The sequence below is a fragment of the Caenorhabditis remanei genome, chromosome V, assembly GCF_010183535.1.
Source record: "Caenorhabditis remanei strain PX506 chromosome V, whole genome shotgun sequence".
In the NCBI taxonomy this organism is placed as follows: domain Eukaryota; kingdom Metazoa; phylum Nematoda; class Chromadorea; order Rhabditida; family Rhabditidae; genus Caenorhabditis; species Caenorhabditis remanei.
The window spans coordinates 2,154,521-2,175,031 of NC_071332.1; the positions used below are offsets into that span (position 1 = coordinate 2,154,521).

The 20,511-nt window shown below is 39.2% G+C and overlaps 1 protein-coding gene across 1 annotated transcript; it reads left to right on the forward strand.

Moving 5' to 3' along the window:
* Positions 1-560: 560 nt before the first annotated feature.
* GCK72_016812 (uncharacterized protein) lies at positions 561-20,501 on the forward strand (the record flags this gene model as incomplete). The annotated part of the gene is made up of 32 exons (XM_053731707.1): positions 561-584; positions 887-994; positions 1,154-1,317; positions 2,296-2,528; positions 3,245-3,411; positions 3,459-3,544; positions 4,611-4,728; positions 5,391-5,700; positions 5,747-6,230; positions 6,281-6,420; positions 6,504-6,589; positions 7,018-7,250; positions 7,578-7,680; positions 11,047-11,356; positions 12,037-12,147; positions 12,194-12,566; positions 12,613-12,838; positions 12,899-13,131; positions 13,631-13,809; positions 13,949-14,112; positions 15,110-15,332; positions 15,380-15,490; positions 15,537-15,903; positions 15,948-16,087; positions 16,131-16,216; positions 16,270-16,406; positions 16,452-16,664; positions 17,374-18,159; positions 18,215-18,329; positions 18,558-18,793; positions 19,528-20,313; positions 20,369-20,501. The coding sequence occupies 32 exons, from the start codon at positions 561-563 to the stop codon at positions 20,499-20,501; spliced, it is 7,185 nt and encodes a 2,394-aa protein (XP_053580620.1).
* Between the last annotated feature and the right edge of the window lie 10 nt (positions 20,502-20,511).

A 20,511-nucleotide genomic window follows, 5' to 3' on the forward strand; every position in this document is an offset into this window, starting at 1 on the left:
AAACGGAGAACCCATCCAAATGGAAACCGTCCATCTCGAAACCTCTCTACGTTTTGGTTCTAAACCGTCTAAATTTTTGAGCTGGACGGTTTTGAGCCAGTCAGGACAATTTAGAACAGTTACGGTTTTGAACTGATTAGTTGTAACCAGTCGTTTTAAAACTTGTCTTATTTATCGGTTTTGAGACGGGGTCACTTTTTGGTAAACCGATCTAAAACCGCTCATCTTGCAACGTCACGGTTCTAAACCGACCAAATTGAATCAGGACACTTTAGAACTGTAACTGACCACTTGTAACCAGTTTTAGTAATAACGGCTCTAATTTGGGTCCGTTCTCGTCGGTTTTTAAACAAACGGTTTTGAGATGAGCGGTTTTGAAACGGTGCCACCGACTTAGAACCGCTCATCTTGCAACGTCACGGTTCTAAACCGGAACGATTCAAAACTAGTACGAATTATAACCTACCGTACCTCATTGCCGGTTCTAAACGGTTCCAGTTCTAAACTGTCCTGTACTGTACTAAACCGAAAACAATTTCAGATCCCACCCAACGTCCGAAATGCCACCAATACCCCTCCAAAAGGTTAGTCCCGCCCCTTTTCTCACTTCCAGGCGGCAAAAAATGTCTACACAGGTGGATTCTGCTTATTTTTTGTTATTTTCTTATTTTCTTCACAATTTTTTTTGTCAAAACCCTGTAATTTGTTAGTCTGTGTCATTCCGAGTAATCTGTGAAGCTGACAATTAGAAAAATTAGATTTTTTCAAGATTTTTTTTTCAAATTTGAAGAAAATCTTGTTCCGTTGCTTAGCTCAGCTCAATGATGATGTCTAGCTCAGTGGCTCAATTTCAAAACTTCAGAATCCAAATTCTATTTTTTTTCAGTCGTCCATGTCTTCCAACTCTTCCGTGTCCGATGGTGGGGCTCTCGACCCGATTGTCCTTAACTACGAGGACCCCACATCGTTCTTTGCCTCAATTCTCATGATAATTGTAAGTTATTTACGAATGATTCAGGAAATAATAAGTAAACATTCATAAACGCACCTGCTTGACGTCTGACAAGTCAGAAGTGTTGAGAAAATTTGATTTTATTTACATAAAGTTGAACACTTCGTGTACGTAGATCAAAATGTAGATCAAAAGTTACAGAACGGGATATTTGGTGTGATTTGCAACTCTCTCATCATCTACATTTTCCTCAAAGAACGCAAAGAGAGAACTGCATTCAATGTGATCTGTATGGTCAGGGCAATCGTTAACACATATGTTTTGATCACTAATCATCTGGCGCTTTTTGTGCCGATGACATTGAGGTGAGTCAAATTTATATTGACTGTGTAGATCAAACCTAGCTCTTCATTTTTGTAGTTGACAACTTTTTGATTGGTCTTCTAGCTTTTGAGATATGCGCCTTTAAAGGTGGGTAGCTGAAACGAGCGAGAATGAGAGACACAGAGAAGCTGAAACGAGCGAGAATGAGAGACACAGAGAAGCTGAAACGAGCGAGAATGAGAGACACAGAGAAGCTGAAACGAGCGAGAATGAGAGACACAGAGAAGCGAGAGTGTCTGCCTGTCTGGGTCTCTCTCCGACCAGTGTAACTTTTAAAGCAATGTATCTCAAAAGGGTGAATAGCTATCAAAAAGTTGTCAACTAAAAAAATGTGTGAAATTTTATGAAGATTATTTTTGTAGTTGACCACTTTTTGATAGATATTCACGCTTTCAAGATATGCGCCTTTAAAGATAGGTAGCTAAAACGGAAGGAGTGAGAGACGTAGAGAAGCGAGAGTGTCTGCCTGTCTGCGCTCTCGCCATTTGCTCTTTCATCTTGCGTTTCATGTTAAAAAGTGTGTATCTCTTTATTTAAAAAAGAAAATGTTAATGTTCTATTTTTGTAGTTTACAACTTTTTGAAAGCTCCGCCCACTTTTGAGATATGCGCCTTCAAAGACCAGAGGGTGAGGACGAGAGACGCAGAGAACGCAGACGCTCTTGTTTCTCTGCGTCTCTCTCTCTCCTCCTAACTTCGGCAGAGATGCAGAGAAGCGAGAGTGTCTGCTTTTCTGCGCTCTCTCCCTTCATTTGCTGTTTTTTAAAACTCATATCTCAAAAGCGTGAATAGCTATCAAAAAGTTGTCAACTACAAAAATGAAGTGTTAGATTTGGTCTACATTTTTGTAGTTGACAACTTTTTGATAGCGCTGATAGATTTTGAGTTATGCTTCTTTGAAAATTGGTTGCTGAGAAAAAGTGCAAAACCAGTTGACGTCATTCCTTTTTCATATTCCAGCGGTCATTCCATCGTCAGCAAAACCCTAGAGACATGGGCGATATGCATGTCCAACTCATTATACATGGCTAATGAGTACTTGACAGTAGTCATCGCCCTAAATCGCTTCATTTCCTTGTTTTTCCCCTTGTGGTATGCGAAATTGTGCGGGATGAAGCCGACAATTGTGATCTTGTTTGTGATGTACGCGTATCGGATTGGTGCCGTCACTAGGGAGACGATTGGGTATACAGGTAATTCGTCGTCGTAATTGAGGGGTTGAGGAGTCGCGGCGCAGTGAATTCTTATATGACGCATAGACAAATTATATACAAAGACAAGATAATAATGTCTGGTGCTTTGGCACCGCCCACTTTTGCAAATTTGCAACATTGCTCGAGTACAGAGGAGCGCAATTGCGCGATATGCATGTCCAAGACGGTTCAAACACCATCACGTCAGAATGCACAGAGTTACGTGATTGTACTGTCGCCATTGGAGCGCGGTTGGCACAACTCAGTAAGGCAGTTGGGGATTACGCTAGATTGATTTCTGTGCAAACACCATCACGTCAGAATGCACAGACTTCTGCCAGCGAATGTTTGGTTACAGTAGAGCGCGGTTTCCATAGCCCAGTAGGGTATACGGTGGACTACGTAGAATGCTTACTGTGCAAACCCCATCACGTCAATATGCAGACAACTTGCCCGAGCGATGTCTAAACCGCCTGAAAATATGCAAGTTGAAATCAGCTCACCGAGACGCTTCAGAAAAGTATAATCATGCTGATATTTGCTTCAAGTTGGGTCCCGCCGCGAAACTATGGTATGCGCTATTAAACTGGGGTACTGTAGTTTTCGTGGTGAGACCCGATTGAAAGGGAATGTAGGCATGATTATACTTTTCTGAAAGCTAAAAACGCGCTGATTTCGAAAAACGAAGTTTCAAGTTTTGAAAGTCTTGATTCCAGCCATCGACTGCTACGTCCTCTACTACACCGAATTCCTCTCCTGGGCGCCCGACTTCTCCCCGCAGTGCCAAAGCAACTCGGGAATTCTTCTCTTTATGGCAGTCAACTTTGCAATTGTATCGGTATTCAATATTGCAACGTTCCTAAAGATTTTCAAGTTTTATAAGGTAAAAACTATATGTGCTCTTCAAAAAACTCATATGGATCCTTCCAGAACCAAAAACAAGAGGACCGTGAATCGCGGAAAAAAATCAAGAAAAATGTGTATCTATTCATCCAGACGGTGCTGCAAGACTCGCTGTATCTCATCGATATCTCATTCACTTTTTATTTTTTCTCGTTTTACGAAAATCGCCTTTGGACCTTCTTCTGTGGAACTTTCGTTTGGCAATCCTTGCACTCAATGGATGGGTTTATCATGATTATATTTAATGAGAGATTGTCATTTCTCAAGAAACAATTGTTCCACCCATTGGCATCGAAGGTTTCGTTTGTCAGGGTATCTCAGGTACCATCGAGAAACCATTCACAGTCGAATGCCTGATTTGAAAAAAAACGGAACTTAAATTTCATAGGGAGTTCAAAATATTTTGGAATAAATAAATAAACCTGTAATTATACTTTTTTCTTGTTTTCTGAATTGAAGTGCTTCTTCAGGGGAACTTCCTTAGGGCGCCTATTATAGATTGGACCTGTTGAACCACGGATTTCCGACTAATAGTTATAAGGTATGCTGGAAATTAGGCTCCGTATCGAAGCATCATGATGACGCAGTGAAATTCAAAACGGCCACCGCCGAATCTAGAAGAGCGCATATGCCATTATTCTTCCCAAATCCTGCTCACGCAATCAATTCCTCTCCCATTTCTAAGAAAATTTCCTTTTTGTGATTTGCAAAGGCGCTCTAATAAGAAAAATCCTGAAAATTTCATATTGTAAATTGTCACTGCAAGTTGTCAGTGTAAGTTGTCACTGTAAGTTGTCGTTGTAACTTTTATCGAATTTTATGAAAATTTGATTCGGACGGTCTATACTCAAAAATTTGATATGCTCCAACGCATCTTCTTCAGGCTCCCGAGACTTCCAGAATTTACTTTTCAAAAAACTTTCGAATTCAACTTTCGATCTTCCGAACAACTTTTCCAAACGTCATGACAAATTTCTCAATTTTTCCGCGATTATCTAATCATCACAAACTACTACTCCCAAACGCTCGTTCTCTTACCCTTTAAACGCATTTTTATTGTGTCTCCAATGTGTACTTCGTAGTCAATCTTATCAATAAAAGACGGTGTGGACTGGCCAACCAAAACCAATCGAATTTTACGTAATTATCAATGCGTTTTTTGATATTTTTGTTATTCAGTCTGTTTTCTATAACTAACGGGCATAATTTTCTGGTTTACTGTCCGTTATTCGGGCATAGTCATAGCAAATTTTTTGGAACTATTGCGGATGCATTGACTGATGCAGGGCATAATGTGGTGAGTGGATTAAAAATGCCGCAGAGAAGCTAGAGTGTCTGATTTCTCTGCGTCTCTCTCTTCCAAACCGACTTGCTGGTCTTTGAAATCAAATATCTCATTATCTAGCAGAGCTATCAAAAAACTTTCAACTACAAAAATATAGCTTATGACTTTTACTACATTTTTGTTGTTTACAATATTTTTATAGCTATTCATGGTTTTGAGATATACGCTGTTAAAGATGGATCACTGAAAACGAAGGTGTGAGAGAGCGCAAAGAAGCTAGAGTATCTAATTTCTCTTCGTCTCCTTTTTTCAAACAGACTTTTTAAAGGAAATTATCTCATTATCTAGCAGAAATATCAGAAATTCGAAAACTGCAAAAATATAGCTCATGACTTTTACTACATTTTTGTAGTTAACATAATTTTAATAGCTATCGATGGTTTTGAGATCTGCGCTGTTAAAGATGGCAATGATGTGAGAGTGCGCAAAGAAGCTAGAGTGTCTGATTTCTCTGCGTCTCTTTTGCACTCTCCCTTCTAGTAGGGCAACTTTAAACGTTCATATCTCGAAAGCGTGATGAGCAATCGAAAAGTTATCAACTACAAAAATGGAGAGTTAGAGTTGATCTACAAAATGAATCTCCTCCCCCCCCTCATTATCACTATGATTTCCAGACATTCTTTACCCCCACCATTGCCGAAAAATACCGTAACATCAGCTACACCAAATCAACCAAAGATGTCGTACACATGGATCCATCCGACAAGCTAAAAGCATATGGGGAGCAAATGGAATCCGGAGATTTTGTCAGATTCTGGACAGAAGACTCCACGTCGACAGAGATTCTACCAGTAATTGAGATTTTTCAAAACATGTACAATGAGCAAGCGGAGGTGATGAAATTGAATTTGGATGTCTTGGATGATTTGAAGAAACGGAATTTCGATGTGATAATTTTCGAGTCCTACGTTTTCTCGGCGTACCGTAAGTGCTCTTTTCAATCGGTTTTTTTGAAATAAAGATATTTCAGCCCTTATGGACTATCTAGACATCACCACCTTTATCCCATCCCTCTCGGTCACCCATGACGTGGCACTATCCCAGGCGATCGGAGAACCAGCTATGCCTAGTGTGGTGTCAGATGTCTTATCTCCATTCGGGGAGAAGCTAAATATAATGGAACGCGCGTTAAATCTAATCGCTGTTCCTGTATTCGATTTGATGATTGGCTACCCGGTACACCGATCCTTCAAGCCACCGCATGACGTCATTGATATAAGAGCGTTGGAGCCCGAGGCCTCTTTTGTGTTCATCAATTCTAATCCTTTTGTGGATTTCCCTAGAGCAACTCTAACAAAAACTGTAGAAATCGGAGGGATATCGGTGGATTTGGAGGAGTTGAGAAGCCAAAAATTTGATGAAACGTGGTCGGAAATCCTGAATTTGCGCCAGAAAACTATGCTAGTCTCATTTGGATCTGTTATGTTTTCAAAGGATATGCCGATGGAGAATAAGTGAGTTTTTGAAAAAAGTAAATGTGCTCCACTGATAAAATGGATTTCAGAAAAGCCCTAGCTTCCACTATGGCCAAGTTCCCCGAAGTGACATTCATCTGGAAGTATGAATCAAATGACCCCGATAGTTTTGCCAAAGGGATCCAGAATATCCATTTTGTGAAATGGGTACCACAGACTGCTTTGCTGGGTAAATTTGAAATTTATCTTGCGGCACGGTGTCTCCAGGAACCGTGCCGCAGTCACTTAACCTCCTCACCCTTGATTTTCCAGCCGATTCCCGGTTATCCGCGTTTTTCACTCATGCTGGGTTGGGAAGTATCAATGAAGTGAGCTACCTGGGGAAGCCAGCGATATTGGTGAGCTCTTGTTTCTGTGATGGGGGTACTGTAAGCATTTCTACAGTATCCGTTTGCAGAAAGACAACCGCGCTCCACTAGACTTGGCGCCAATTTCAAATTTCATAGAATTCGATTCGCTGCGTCATCGTGGGCATCGATACAGAGTTGAACGGAAGACAGAATTCCGCTCAACCCTAATCTAGTGAAAAACCACTATTTTTGTGCATTTTTTCTGGAAAAATCGATGAAAATTGAGCATTTATAGTCGAAAAATGTAGTATTTGAGTCAAAAATCCATTTTCGACTTTTTGTTAAAAATGGAGCGGAGCTTGTCTGAAAATGGGTTCAGCAGATTTTCAGTCAAAATTTGTTTTTCAGTCTGAAAATGGGCGGAGCCTAATTTATTGAAACTCATATTTTGGTTTTTCGAAAAATACCATTTTCAGTGCCCCCTCTTCGCTGACCAAATGAGAAACGCCAAAATGCTGTCCCGCCACAATGGATCCATCGAATTCTCCAAATATGATCTCTCAGACACCTCGAAAATCTCTGACGCCTTCCAAAAGATTCTATTCGACTCTTCATACTCTAAACACGCAGAAAAGCTAGCAGAACAACTGGAAAACCAACCGATTAAGCCGAAAGAGTTGATGGTGAAGTACGCGGAGTTTGCGGCGAGGTAAATTTTTGAAATTATATTAGTTGTGTAGATCATTACTAGATCTTCATTTTTGTAGTTGACAGTTTTTTGATAGCTATTCACGCGTTTGAGTTATGCGTCTTCAAGCATAGGCAGCGAGAAAGCGAGGGAGGGGGAGAGACGCAGAGAAACGAGAGCGTCTGCGTGCTCTGCGTCTCTCCCTTGGTCTTTGCCGGCGCGTATCTCGGTAGGGTGGATAGCTATCGAAAAACTTTCAACTACAAAAATGTAGCCCGATTTTTGATCTACCCAACCAATATAAAAATAACGCTATTTTTATATACAAATCAATCGATAAACATTCAGATTCGGCCGTCTCCCCTCCCTGGATCCATACTCTCGAAAAATGTCATTAGTGGAATATTTCCTAATCGATGTCGCTGCAATCGTCATATTTATTTTGATCTCAGTGATTTTATTGTTGAAAAAATTGCTATGTGTAGTTTGTAGTCTGAAGAAGAAGAAGATAGACTGAGTGGTCGTTCAATAAACTGGTTTCTTATGGTAGAGTGTAGCCAAGTATCGTTAGCGGTAGCTAACTTCATAGAATTTCAAAAAATCGGGATGTAATTTTATGGAGTGAACCAGGAACTAACTTCCTTAGAAAAACAGGTCTTCAAAATTGAATCTATAATTAAAGAAGTAAAAGACATAGGCTGAAAACAATAACAATCTGAAAGTCAGAAAAATGAAAAAGTGTAGGCTACACTTGTCGGTATCATTAACACAAATACACACACAGTTGTGACCGATTTCTGATTATTTTATGACTATCGATAAGTTCTTTATAAGGGTCACAGGTAGGTCTCAATCATTCCATCAAAAAAACATGAGACGGCTCCTTATCTTATTCTTCTATTTCCCCATCACCTTTTCCTATAACTACTTGGTGTTCTGCCCGTTATTTGGGCATAGTCATACTACTTATTTTGCAAAGATAGCGGATACATTGACGGATGCGGGGCATAATGTTGTAAGTAAAATTCACCTTGTACCAAATAAATTTCAACAAGAAAAGTTACATGACTGAAAAGCTGAAGACGTGAGAATTCTGAATCTGTTTACAAAATTTGACTAGCGTTGAAATGAATGGAGATATAACGGTTTTATTTTGAAGAGCTTGTATCTCGGTGAGTTTTAGTCGTAGGCCAGATTTAAGTACAGATTCAGAATCCTCATGTCTTCAGATTTCACAATATTTGTTGTATATTATGTTAGAATAAAGTTAGACATGTTTCAGACACATATATTTTGAAACCAACAGTTTTCAAAAATCAAGACGTTTTGAAACTGCAAAACACACTGGTTTCGAAATCGGGTAGTTTCAAAGTTATGCCACATCAGAGTTTTGATTTCAAGACTGTGCCATTTTGAAACTTTTAAAACATACTTGCAAACCGGGCCGAAACGGGCCGACACGGGCCGGCGCGCAACTCGCGTCAAACTCAATATTATGAGCTCAAAAATATACAAAAGTGTGGATCTCAGCGAATTCTATATCCGTGACCTACTACGGGCCGGATGGCTATTTGTTAATGAGCCGCGGGCCAGGACAAAGTGCCAAAAAACGCGAAAATGGCTTAAAAAAACCTTTCTAGCCCGGCCCGCGGCACATTAACGAATAGCCATCTAACCCGTAGTACGCCACAGACATAGCACTCGTCGAGATCTACACTTTGGTATATTTTTCAGATCATAACATTGAGTTTGACGCGAGTTACGCGCCGGCCCGGTTTGCAAGTATGTTTTAAAACGTCTCATCGTTTTCGACCATTTGATTGCATATTTTGGCATACCTTCTTGACGATGAATCTAGATATCAGAAGTTTTTTTATTTTTAAGACCTATAATGCTTTCCGAAAAAAATCACAAAAATATTGAGTAAATCGGAATAAACTTTTCACTCAAATGTTATTATAGTAAAGCCTGTCAGCGTTCAGTACCATTTGATCCTGTCTCTGATTGAATTGTACCAGTCATCCCTCTTTTCATCGATACCTCTTTTCAATAAAATAGTTGTATTATTAGAACTGTACTATAATAGTTATATGGATTAACTTCAAAAATCATTCCGATCAATTAGAAGTCTGCCAATTCATTCAAAATTAGGATTCTTTATCTCGAACTGTAAATTTGTGCCCCATGTTTCCACTATGAGCGACATATCATCGGAAATAGGTTGACATTCAGTACTGGCCATACAGAATGCGCGTGTCTTCTTATTTTCACAGACCGGCTTGTTATAGGAAGCGTATCTAATTTCCGGTTGTCTCTACTTTTTTTGATAATAACTGCTCCCTTACACATCACGAACACTGTGTATAACAAATGATAAGCGTCGCTCACTACTATATTCCAAAAGTTAACGGATCGATCTCCTTGTTTATTAACTTGTATTTCATCCTGATCACCATCCAGAACAAAAATTTGAACTTGGGAAACTATAGATACTTATTGTGTTATTTCTCAATACTCAACTTGATATGTACCCTATCTGATGTCTTTGTTCCCGTATCTGTTCATGGCTATCAGTATTCCTATTCAGTATTCATTGTTGGTGGCCCATTTGTACAAAAATCTGAAATTCATACTATGTTACTTGCAATCAGATGTGGACTGATATCTGCAGCATATTCAATTCTTCACTGTCATTTTTTCTATCGTTGGAAGTTATTAAGCAACCTTGATACCCCCAATAGTACGGTATCTTTGTGGTGGTTACCTTGCTTTCTTTTTCATACAATTTTCTTTACGGGTATTTGGGCAGTGGTTGGTTTTTGATTAGTTAGGGTTTGCGTACTAATAGAAAAAGTGCACAGGGGATAATATTACTGATGGGTGGTGGTGAAAACGAGGAAAAGTTTGGTTATATCGGAGAATCATTTCTAGAAGTTTACGGAGGAGATATAAGAGAAGTGAATGTATATACCAATGTATATCAGGTTAGTGACTCCGCTTTCAAACTCCATAAATTTGATCATAGGTAGTTTTGACTACATGGAGTCCATATCTGTAGTCAAGACCGGCAAAATTTCTTTGCGTGCCGAGTTATGAGCTCTCAAACTTCTCATATAGTAAAAAAGGAGAACACCGCTGCGTACACTATTCGTCAATTTGGGATTCCAAAAGCTTTAAGTTAGAGAGGGGGGGGGGGGGGAACTCGGCTCGCAGAGATATTTGGCAGGTTTTGACTGCAGAAATGAAGAAAGAAAGTACCTATGACCAAATTTATAGATCGTTTGAAAACCGCGTCTTCAAAGACTTGAAGTATATACTCCAAGGTATCAATTCTAGGGAATCAGCACTGCCACATCTATATTATCCTACATAGTATTTGCAATATTTTTTATAACCTCTAATATCTCTCTGCTGGTTCTTATTCTACTCCGACGTCTAATTATTCAAATGTTAAACAAAAACAAAGATAAAATGAGCGAAAAAGTGCGTTCTCTACATCAACAACTGATCAAAGCACTTACAGTCCAGCTAGTCATCCCTAGCGTTGTCTGCCTGATTCCAAGTTCTATGACTTGGTTTTTATCCCTGTTTGGTATAAGTTATGGATGTTGGCTATCGGATGTTGCAGCCATTTTATATTCGGTCTTCCAGTTTTTGGACCCCTTATTTATTATAATTTTTGTGCCTGCTTTCCGAAGAAAAGTTACAAAAATATTTAGTAAATCTGAATCATATCTTCAATCGAATGCTATTGCAGCGATTCCTGCTTAATGTGGGAGCTTTATCTCTTTAATATCTGATATTTTATGTCTTTCAGACCTTCTTCACCCCCACCATCGTTCGCAAGTTTTCCTCCCACCAATACGTGAAATCTACCAAACACGTCATCCACTTAGAGCCCAGCCAACAGCTAGAACAATACGGAAACACATTCGAGGATCATGATTTCACGAAATTCTGGACAGATGACTCATCTCTATCTGAAATGCTGCCAATGCTGGAATTGTTTAACAAGATGTTCGTGGAGCAGGCAAGAGTGCTCGAGGAGAATTTAGTGTTGTTGGATCAGTTGAGGGAGAGGAAGTTCGATGTGATGGTTTTCGAGAGTTTTGTGGACACAGCTTATCGTGAGTTGGGCTGGGATGATGGGTAGGGTCACAAAATAAAGTGTGTATAAACTGACGTGGGGGACTAGTTTTCGCTTCGGCTACAATCAAAATACCTCAGAAAACAAAACATTTCATGGTGACTTACTGTAAATGCACCATATTTGACGACAAAATGCACAAATTTTTTGAAAAATGCACTCTTGGAACTAAAAACGTCACAAAACAAGATTTTGATGTCAACTTTAAAAATTTTGCACATTTTGGAAACGATAATGTGATATAATTAAGAACCAAAAATACTTAAATGTTATATCACTGTGTAGATCAAGTCTAGAACTATATTTTTATAATTGACAATTTTTTGATAGCTCCGCCCACTTTTGAGATATGCGCCTTTAAAGAAAGGGGGGGGGGGTGAAAGAGCGCAGAACCACCCTCGTCGCTCTCATTAATGGTGCATATCTCAAAAGTGGGCGGAGCTATCAAAATATTGTCAACTACAAAAATGGAGAACTAGGTTCGATCTACAAAATAAATGTGAATTCAAGCCAATTATAGGCAATCTTAGACGATCTTAGCAGATCTCAGATGTCTCTCTAGCTGAAAATAACTAAAAATGTGATTTTCAGTCTATTTTTTTCTCTGCGCTCTCTTCGTCTCTTGAATACCTTCAATAACTCTCTAGTTATCACTTTCAGCCCTTCTTGACTATCTGGAGATCAAAACATTCATCCCCTCCACTTCCATCGCCTATGACCCAAATCTTTTGGTTTCTATTGGGGAACCAAGAATGCCTAGTGCAGTACCACGTGAGTAAACCCGCCTGACTGGCACCGTCAAACGGAATTTTTTCAGTACCCATGTCAAAATTCACCGACCGTATGTCAATGATCCAGCGAGTCATCAACGCCATTGCCCCGCCCATCTTCAACTTTTTCCTCTCGAAACCTGAATACCGATCCTTCCGACCACCTCACAACCTCATCGACATTCCATCCAAAGAATCCCTCAGTTCCTTCATTTTCACAAATTCCAATCCATATATCGACTATCCCCGTCCAACAATTGAGAAGAATGTTCAAATCGGAGGGATTTCAGTTGATGTGGAGAAGCTTAGAAGTCAGAAGGTCAATGAGGAGTGGGATGCGATTCTGAATTTGAGAGAGAAGACTGTTTTGGTGTCATTTGGTTCTGTTATGTTGTCCAAGGATATGCCGTTGGAGAATAAGTGAGTAAATGCGCTCTATTGCCGGTTAATCAAATTTCAATTGAAGGAAAGCTCTAGCTTCCACTATGGCAAAATTCCCCGAAGTGACATTCATCTGGAAGTATGAATCAAATGACACCGATAGTTTTGCAGAGGGGATCCAGAATATTCATTTTTCGAAATGGGTACCCCAGACTGCTTTGCTGGCCGATTCCCGATTATCCGCATTTTTTACTCATGCTGGGCTAGGCAGTATCAATGAAGTGAGCTACCTGGGGAAGCCTGCAGTAGTGGTAAGAAAGAATATCAGTAAATGAATCCCCTATCAAAAAAAAACAGACAATTTTTTTCAGTGCCCCCTATTCGCCGACCAGATGAGAAACGCGAAAATGTTGGTGCGACACAATGGATCGATTGAGATCACCAAGTATGAATTGGATGATGAAACGAAAATTGAGGACTCCCTGAGGAAGGTTTTATATGATGAGGATTACCGTTCTGCATCTGAAAATTTGGCGCAACATCTGGAGAATCAACCAGTAAAGCCAAGGGAGCTGTTGTTGAGGCATGCGGAGTTTGCTGCTCGGTAAGTAAACCTTTTATAGACCGGTGGTGCTTCTGGTTGTGTAGACTAAACCTAGATATTTTTTTTTGTAGTTGATCATTCTGCCTCATCAGAGGCGTTCAAAAATTGCGTATAACACCCGTGTTTCAGGGTGTCATCGCGGGTAATTGGGAAAAGTTTTCAACCAGCAATAAACGCACCTCGGCAAAGCCTCATTGATCACGTTATCGCCCCAGCGCAAAACTAAATTTGGAATGGAGCCGTGAGGAAGTCATTGGGGCAGTGTACCGAAAGCTTGCGGGTTCCGCGCGTCGCTATGTTTAGCGTTGGAAAAGAGGCGGGGCGAGGAAGGGAGGCGTGGGAAAACGGAGAGTGCGTCAAAATTTATGGTTTTTTGATATGTTATAGAGAAATTCTAGGGCTACATTTTTGTAGTTGAAAACTATTTTATAGCATCTTTAGATTTTGAGATATGCGCCTTTAAAGTCAATTACATCTCAAAATGACACAAAATTTCTAGATTCGGCCGTCTCCCATCACTGGACCCCTACTCCCGCCACATGTCATTCATCGAATACTTCCTTATCGATGTTGCAACCATCATTCTGTTTACATGTCTACTGATCTCTTATTTGATGTTCCAAATCACAAAACAACTGGCCATCCGTCTACCATTTGTTGCAGACGACGCGAAAAAGTGTAATTAAGTTATTAGACTGTAGTTACGGTTCACTATATAAAAGTTATCTTTTTCATTTCATCTCACAGTTGATAAACATGAAACATACCACCATTTTCCTACTATTGATCTCCTCTACCTCCCCCTACAACATTCTAGTCTTCTGCCCACTATTCGGTCACAGTCACTCCACATTTTTCGGGCGGTTAGCAGATATTCTGACAGAAGCGGGACACAATGTTACCATGTTCACACCGACTATTGTCGACGAGTTCCGCAATTTTTCGTATACCAAATTGGCAAAGGATGTGGTGTATTTGGATGTGAGTCACTCACTAGGGAAGGTCATGGAGTGACCGTGGAGTTATGAGACATAACCTATACCATTAGAAAGCTGAGAAAACGCTGATTCCAAATATATATTCAGTTTTTGCCTTCGAGATCAGGTATTCGAGAAAAAAGAGGTCAAAGTTTGGGAAAAGAGAGAGAGCCTTTAAGCTAATCGCGGCAAGACCAGCGCTTTTTTAGGAGGGAAAGTTAAGTTTTCGAAATTAAACTTTTTTTAAATTCCCTCCAAAAAGTGCGCTGGTTTCACCGCGATCACCTTAAAGGCGCAGAGGAAAACGCGGAAAGAAAATGGCTACTTTGGACCAGTGTTGTTGGGAATTCCGACTTCCGACTTCCGACTTCCGACTTCCGGGTTTTTTCACTTCCAACTTCCGACTTCCGACTTCCGGATAAGAAATTTTACTTCCGACTTTCGACTTCCGTTTTCGGATGTTTACTTTCGACTTCCGTCATTCCAAAATTGTGGAATTTCCGAAAAGTATATTTTGCAGAAATACAAGGAAAAATGGTCTAAAAGGACAGAAAATAGGCTTTTCTTCAGCCAAAAACTAATTTTCCACTAATTTTCGCGAATTTTATGAACTTTTTCTAGGAGTTTTTGAATCTTTGCGAAAAAATCTAATACCGACTTCCGACTTCCGGGTGTTTTTTCACTTCCGACTTCCGACTTCCGGATAAGAAATTTTACTTCCGACTTCCGACTTCCGGATAAGAAAATTATCACTTCCCAACATCTCTGCTTTGGACGCAGCATACGCGAAAATCGCAGTGTCAAATAGGTAGTGATGTTTTTTCCTCCAAACTTTAACCGTGTATTTCTCGAATACCAGAACTCGCGGGCAAAAATTGAATATATATTTGGAATCAGCAATTTCTCAGCTTTCCAATGATATAGGTCACGACCCATAACTCTACGGTCTCTCGGAGCCCTTCAGTAGTCAGAAATTGTCTTCAAAAAAATCATATTTTTAGCCAAGCCCAAAACTCAAAGCTATCGGTGACTTGATCGCTGGAAATAGTCGATATTGGAACCAAGAATTCTCGTTGAATGTGATTCCCGAAACTTCTCGATTCTTCCAATCAGTGGCTAACGAACAACATAATGTTCTCTCTGAAAATCTCCTTCTCCTCGGCGAATTGAAGAAGAAAAACTTTGATTTGATTCTATTTGAGACCATTTTTACCTGCGCGATTCGTAAGTGAATCTTGGAATCTTGGTATCAAAAATTGACACAATTCCAGCTTTAATGGATTATCTGGAAATCAAAGCGTCCGCTTTGGCTCACACAGTTGCATTCGAGGCTTCAAGTATGAGGGTGCTGGGGGAATCTGTGATGCCAAGTCATGTTCCAGGTGGGTGGTCTAACTTTTTCTCTTCCACATTGTCACTTACTTTCAGATCTCCTTACCCCATCATCTGACCGTATGAGTCTTTACGAGAGACTTCTCAATTCTGCGATTCAAACACTCCACAGCTACTATAGACTCACTCCAGAATACTATACCTCCTACCGTAACCCAGAAGAGAGAATTTATCCATTGGAGCGACTCCCCGATGCCTCTTTTGTGTTCACCAATTCCAATCCTTATGTAGACTTCCCACGTGCCACGATAGCGAAAAATATTCAAATCGGAGGGATCTCGGTGTCAATGGAGGCAGGGAAGCTAGGAGAAGAATGGGATCAAATTTTGAATTTACGAAACAAGAATTTTCTGATTGCTTTTGGATCAGTGATTCTATCAAAGGATATGCCGTTTGAATCGAAGTACGTTCTTTTGAGGGTTCCCTGATTCATTTAATTTGCTTCAGAGTCTCCTTGGCACAAGCAATGAAACAATTCCCTGATGTAACGTTTATATGGAAATATGAGGATAGTGATACCGACAAGTTTGCAGAAGGGATTCAGAATATACACTTTTCAAAATGGGTCCCGCAGAGGGAGTTATTGGGTGAGTAGGGGTCCCGAGTAGTCTCAACAAGAATATTTTCCAGCCGACGCCCGTCTATCCGCCTTCATGACTCATGGAGGTCTTGGAAGTGTCAATGAAGTAAGCTATATGGGCAAGCCTTCTATAATGGTGAGTACCTAAGTACCTCTATTACAACTGCACCCTCAATAACATCATTTAAGTGTCCAATTATGGGTGATCAAATGAGGAATACAAAAATGTTGGTGAGACACAATGGATCGATTGAGATATCTAAATATGACTTGGGAAATAGTAAGCTGGTGGAGAAAGTAATGAGGAAGATTCTTTATGATGAGAGGTATGAGGAAGATTTGATCTACACATCAATTTCTTTTTGTTTCAGTTACAAAATGGCTGCTCAACGATTATCTGATCACTTGAGGAATCAACAGGTCTCTCCAAAAGAACTATTTCTGAAACATACCGAGTTTGCTGCCAGATTCGGAAAATTGCCGTCGTTGGATCCATCTTCTCGACAAATGGGATTTTTGGAATATTTTATGATTGATTTGGTTCTCATAGTTACTGTTATTGTGGTTGTTTTGTGTCTTCTGTTGTATTTTTTTATTGAAGTTGGTTTATAGAATCTCTGGAAAGAGAATGAAGGTTGAATAGACACTGAGGGATCCGACCCAACTAGGTCTTACAGTACAACTCATAAACTATCCAAAGTTTGACAAGATGTCGTGGGGTCACATATTGTAGTAGAAAGTCATATTAGTTTTAGAAATGTGCATCGATAATAGAGCTTTATTTTTGTAGTTGACAACTTTTTCATAAACGCACTTCCCAAAGAGCTAGAGCTCACCCGATTCGAATAGTGGCATTCAAGATCATTAAAATAGATTATAAATAGTGTGTGAGGTGAGAGTCAGCAAATAGGCTCCTTCTGTCATGGTAGGTGTACAAACATTCTAGAACCTTCCCCCTCCCTCTGGTCCACCACATCATCTGTACACAGTCTCCATCCTCATTTATCCCCCATTGCCCTTCGATTCTATTGCCGCCTTAATAATATTGATTTTTCTATCAAAATGGAGAAACCTTTTCCCCTTTTCCGTCTACCGAGACTTGCAATTGAAGAAGTAATAAGTACAATGAGCCCGTTTGAAATGTAAGTTTTGTTTCAGAATAAGATTGAAATCCCATTAAAAAAGATATCATTTTGTGCGGTTTTAATAGAAAATACGACGATCAAAAGCATCCACTGACATAAATAACTCATGCTTTTAAAGTCATTTTGAACTAAAATATATATTCTTCAGAATCAACTTGTCGAAGACTTCATTAAAAATCAAGTATGTTATCAAGTGTTTCCTTAGAACAAGTCGCAATTCCCAATTCGATCTGCAGTTGATTATGAATAAAGAGCCAAAAGTGTCATTCAGAGGATCGGAAAACATGTATTTTGAGTTGAAAATAACGTCTGATAAGACAAAGAACGGAATGAGAATATACAAAGAGTGTCTGTATAATGAAAAGTTTGACACATTATGGATTTACTCGGAAAATTTGATAGATGAATGGATGAATCTGGTGAAAACTGTGATAGAGATTTTCAAGTTCGAGAAACAGATTGTTATCTTTCATATTGACAAGTTTCCAACGAGAAACAAAGCGATTGTTGATTTTATAAAGTCTCAAACTCCATCGATTGAATGTTGTGAGTTTCAAGGAAAAACTGAAACAGATGAAGACGTTGAATACTTCCTAAACAACATCAATATCACGAACGGTTTATCAATGACGGTAAAACTCAGTGATCATTTCAACTTCCCACAGTTTAACCATCTCAACAGTTGTTCTCTTGATCCTGCAAACTGGTTAACATTCAATCAGTTTATTCAATTCAGAGGTTCTCATTTGTGCATCCACGGTTCTCCCATTACAAACCAAGAACTGAACCAGTTTCTAATCCTCTGGATGACTTCTCAATGTCACCAGAATCTGAGATTTCTTATTATAAATATCAGTGATCCTCAATCACTCGTCACCATTTTCAATCTACCGTTCGAGATAATAAATCCCAATGTTGAACGAATCGGCAGAGTGTAAGTCGATCGGAATAATTTATGAAAAACAGTCTTTATTTTTATTATTTTTCAGTTCCCAAAACGATACTATTACATTGCGAGGAGGCATCGATATCAAGAGAATCGACGGGGTGACTGGAACGATTCATTTCAAGTGGAGAGGAGATAAGATGCTACTGCAAATGATGGTTTTTTAAGATGCTCCGGCAAATGATGGATCGAATAAATGGATTATTCCCTTTCTCTCTCCTTTTCTCTGTTACTTTTTCATTTTTTGTTCTTTTGATTGTTCCCCTGATTATGCTTTCGTTTTTTATTGTAATAAATACTGTATTCTATTTTTATTTGTTTCGTATACACTAAATAAGAAATAATCTTCGAGTCGGGATGTTCTTGGTCACTCTTCTAGTTTCAAGAGTAATAAATACGAAATAGCTGCGCAACGGTTATCTGATCACTTGAGGAATCAACCGGTCTCTCCAAAAGATCTATTTCTGAAACATACCGAGTTTGCTGCCAGATTCGGTAAATTGCCGTCATTGGATCCATATTCTCGACAAATGGGATTTCTGGAATGTTTTATGATTGATTTGGTTCTCAAAGTTACTGTTATTGTGGTTGTTTTGAGTCTTTTCGTGTATTTTTCAATGAAGTTGGTTTGTAGAATGTTCGGAAAGGAAATGAAGGTAGAATAGACACTGAATAGACATTGAGTGATCCAAGACAGGGTTGCCGCCGAAAAAATCTTTTTTCGATTTTTTCGGATCAAATTATTTTCGGCGGCAACCCTGATCCGAGCCAGGTCTTACAGTACAAGGCATAGTCATAAACTATCCAAAGTTTGACAGGATGTCGTGGAGTCACATATTGTAGTAGAAAGTCATATTATATTTATAAATGTGCATCGACAATAGAGTTTTATTGTTGTAGTTGACAACTTTTTCATACATGCACTCCACGAAGAGCTAGAGCTCACCCGATTTGAATAGTCTCAATCTAGACCATTACTGTAGATTGTCAATACTGTGTTAGGTGAGAGTCAGCAAATACGCTCCATTTGCTATGGTAGGTGTACAAACATTCTAGAACCTTTCCTCTCCCTCCTGGCCCTCCACCTCATCTGTACACAGTCTCCATCATCATTCATCCCCCATTGCCCTTTGATTCTATTGTCCCCCTTAATAATATTGATTTTTCCCATCAAAATGGAAAATTCGAAACCTTTTCCCCTTTTCCGTCTACCGAGACTTGCGATTGAAGAAGTAATAAGCACAATGACACCGTTTGAAATGTAAGTTTTTGTTTAAGAATAAAATCATACCCAAAAGAAGATAGCATTTTGTGTGGTGTCAGTGGAAAATATAATGTTTAAAAGCGTTTTTTCAGCATCAACTTCTCGATGACATCATTGAAAATCAAGAATTTTATCAAGTGTTTTCTTAGAACCAGTCGCAATTCTAAGTACGTGTTGCAAATGCATACAAATGAAGAGCCAAAAGTGTCATTTAGAGGATCGGAAAAAATGTATTTTGAGTTCAAAGTAACATCTGATAGGGCAAAAAACGGAGTGAGAAAATACAAAGAGTGTCTGTTTAATGAGAAAATTGACACATTCTGGATTTACTCGGAAGACGTGATAGACAAATGGACAAATCTGGTGAAAACGGTGATAGAGGTATTCAAGTTTATAGAACACATTGTTATCTTTGATGTCGACAAGTTTCCAACAAAAAACAAATCGATTGTTGATTTTATAAAATCTCAAACTCCATCGATTGAATGTTGTGACTTCTATGGAGTCGCGGAAACAGACGAAGATGTTGAGTACTTTCTGAACAACCTGAATGTCACTAAGTTTGTAGGATTTAATCTGAAACTCAGTGATAATTTCAAGTTCCCACAGGATAATTATCTTGAGATTTGTTGTCTTGATCCTGGAAACTGGGTTGCATTTGATCAGCTTCTTCATCTGCAAGCCTCTCGACTCTTGATCCACGGTTCTCCATTAACAAACGAAGAACTGAATTCTTTTTTAATTCTCTGGATGACTTCTAAATGTCATCAGAATCTATCGTATCTTTTGATAAACATCAATGACCCTCAATCTCTCGACATCATTTTTGATCTACCACATGAGAGGATCAATCGTGATGTTGAACGGATTGGTAGATTGTAAGTCGTTCTTAGGAAATCATTGAAATAAATTTGTTCATTTTTCATTTTTCAGACCGAATAACGAAACTGTTTCAATACGCGGGGAAATCGATATCAAGAGAAACGACGGGATGACTGGAACGATTAATTTTGGTTGGAGACTTGATAAAATGTTACTGAAAATGATGGTTTCTCGAATTGAGTGAAGTTTATTCA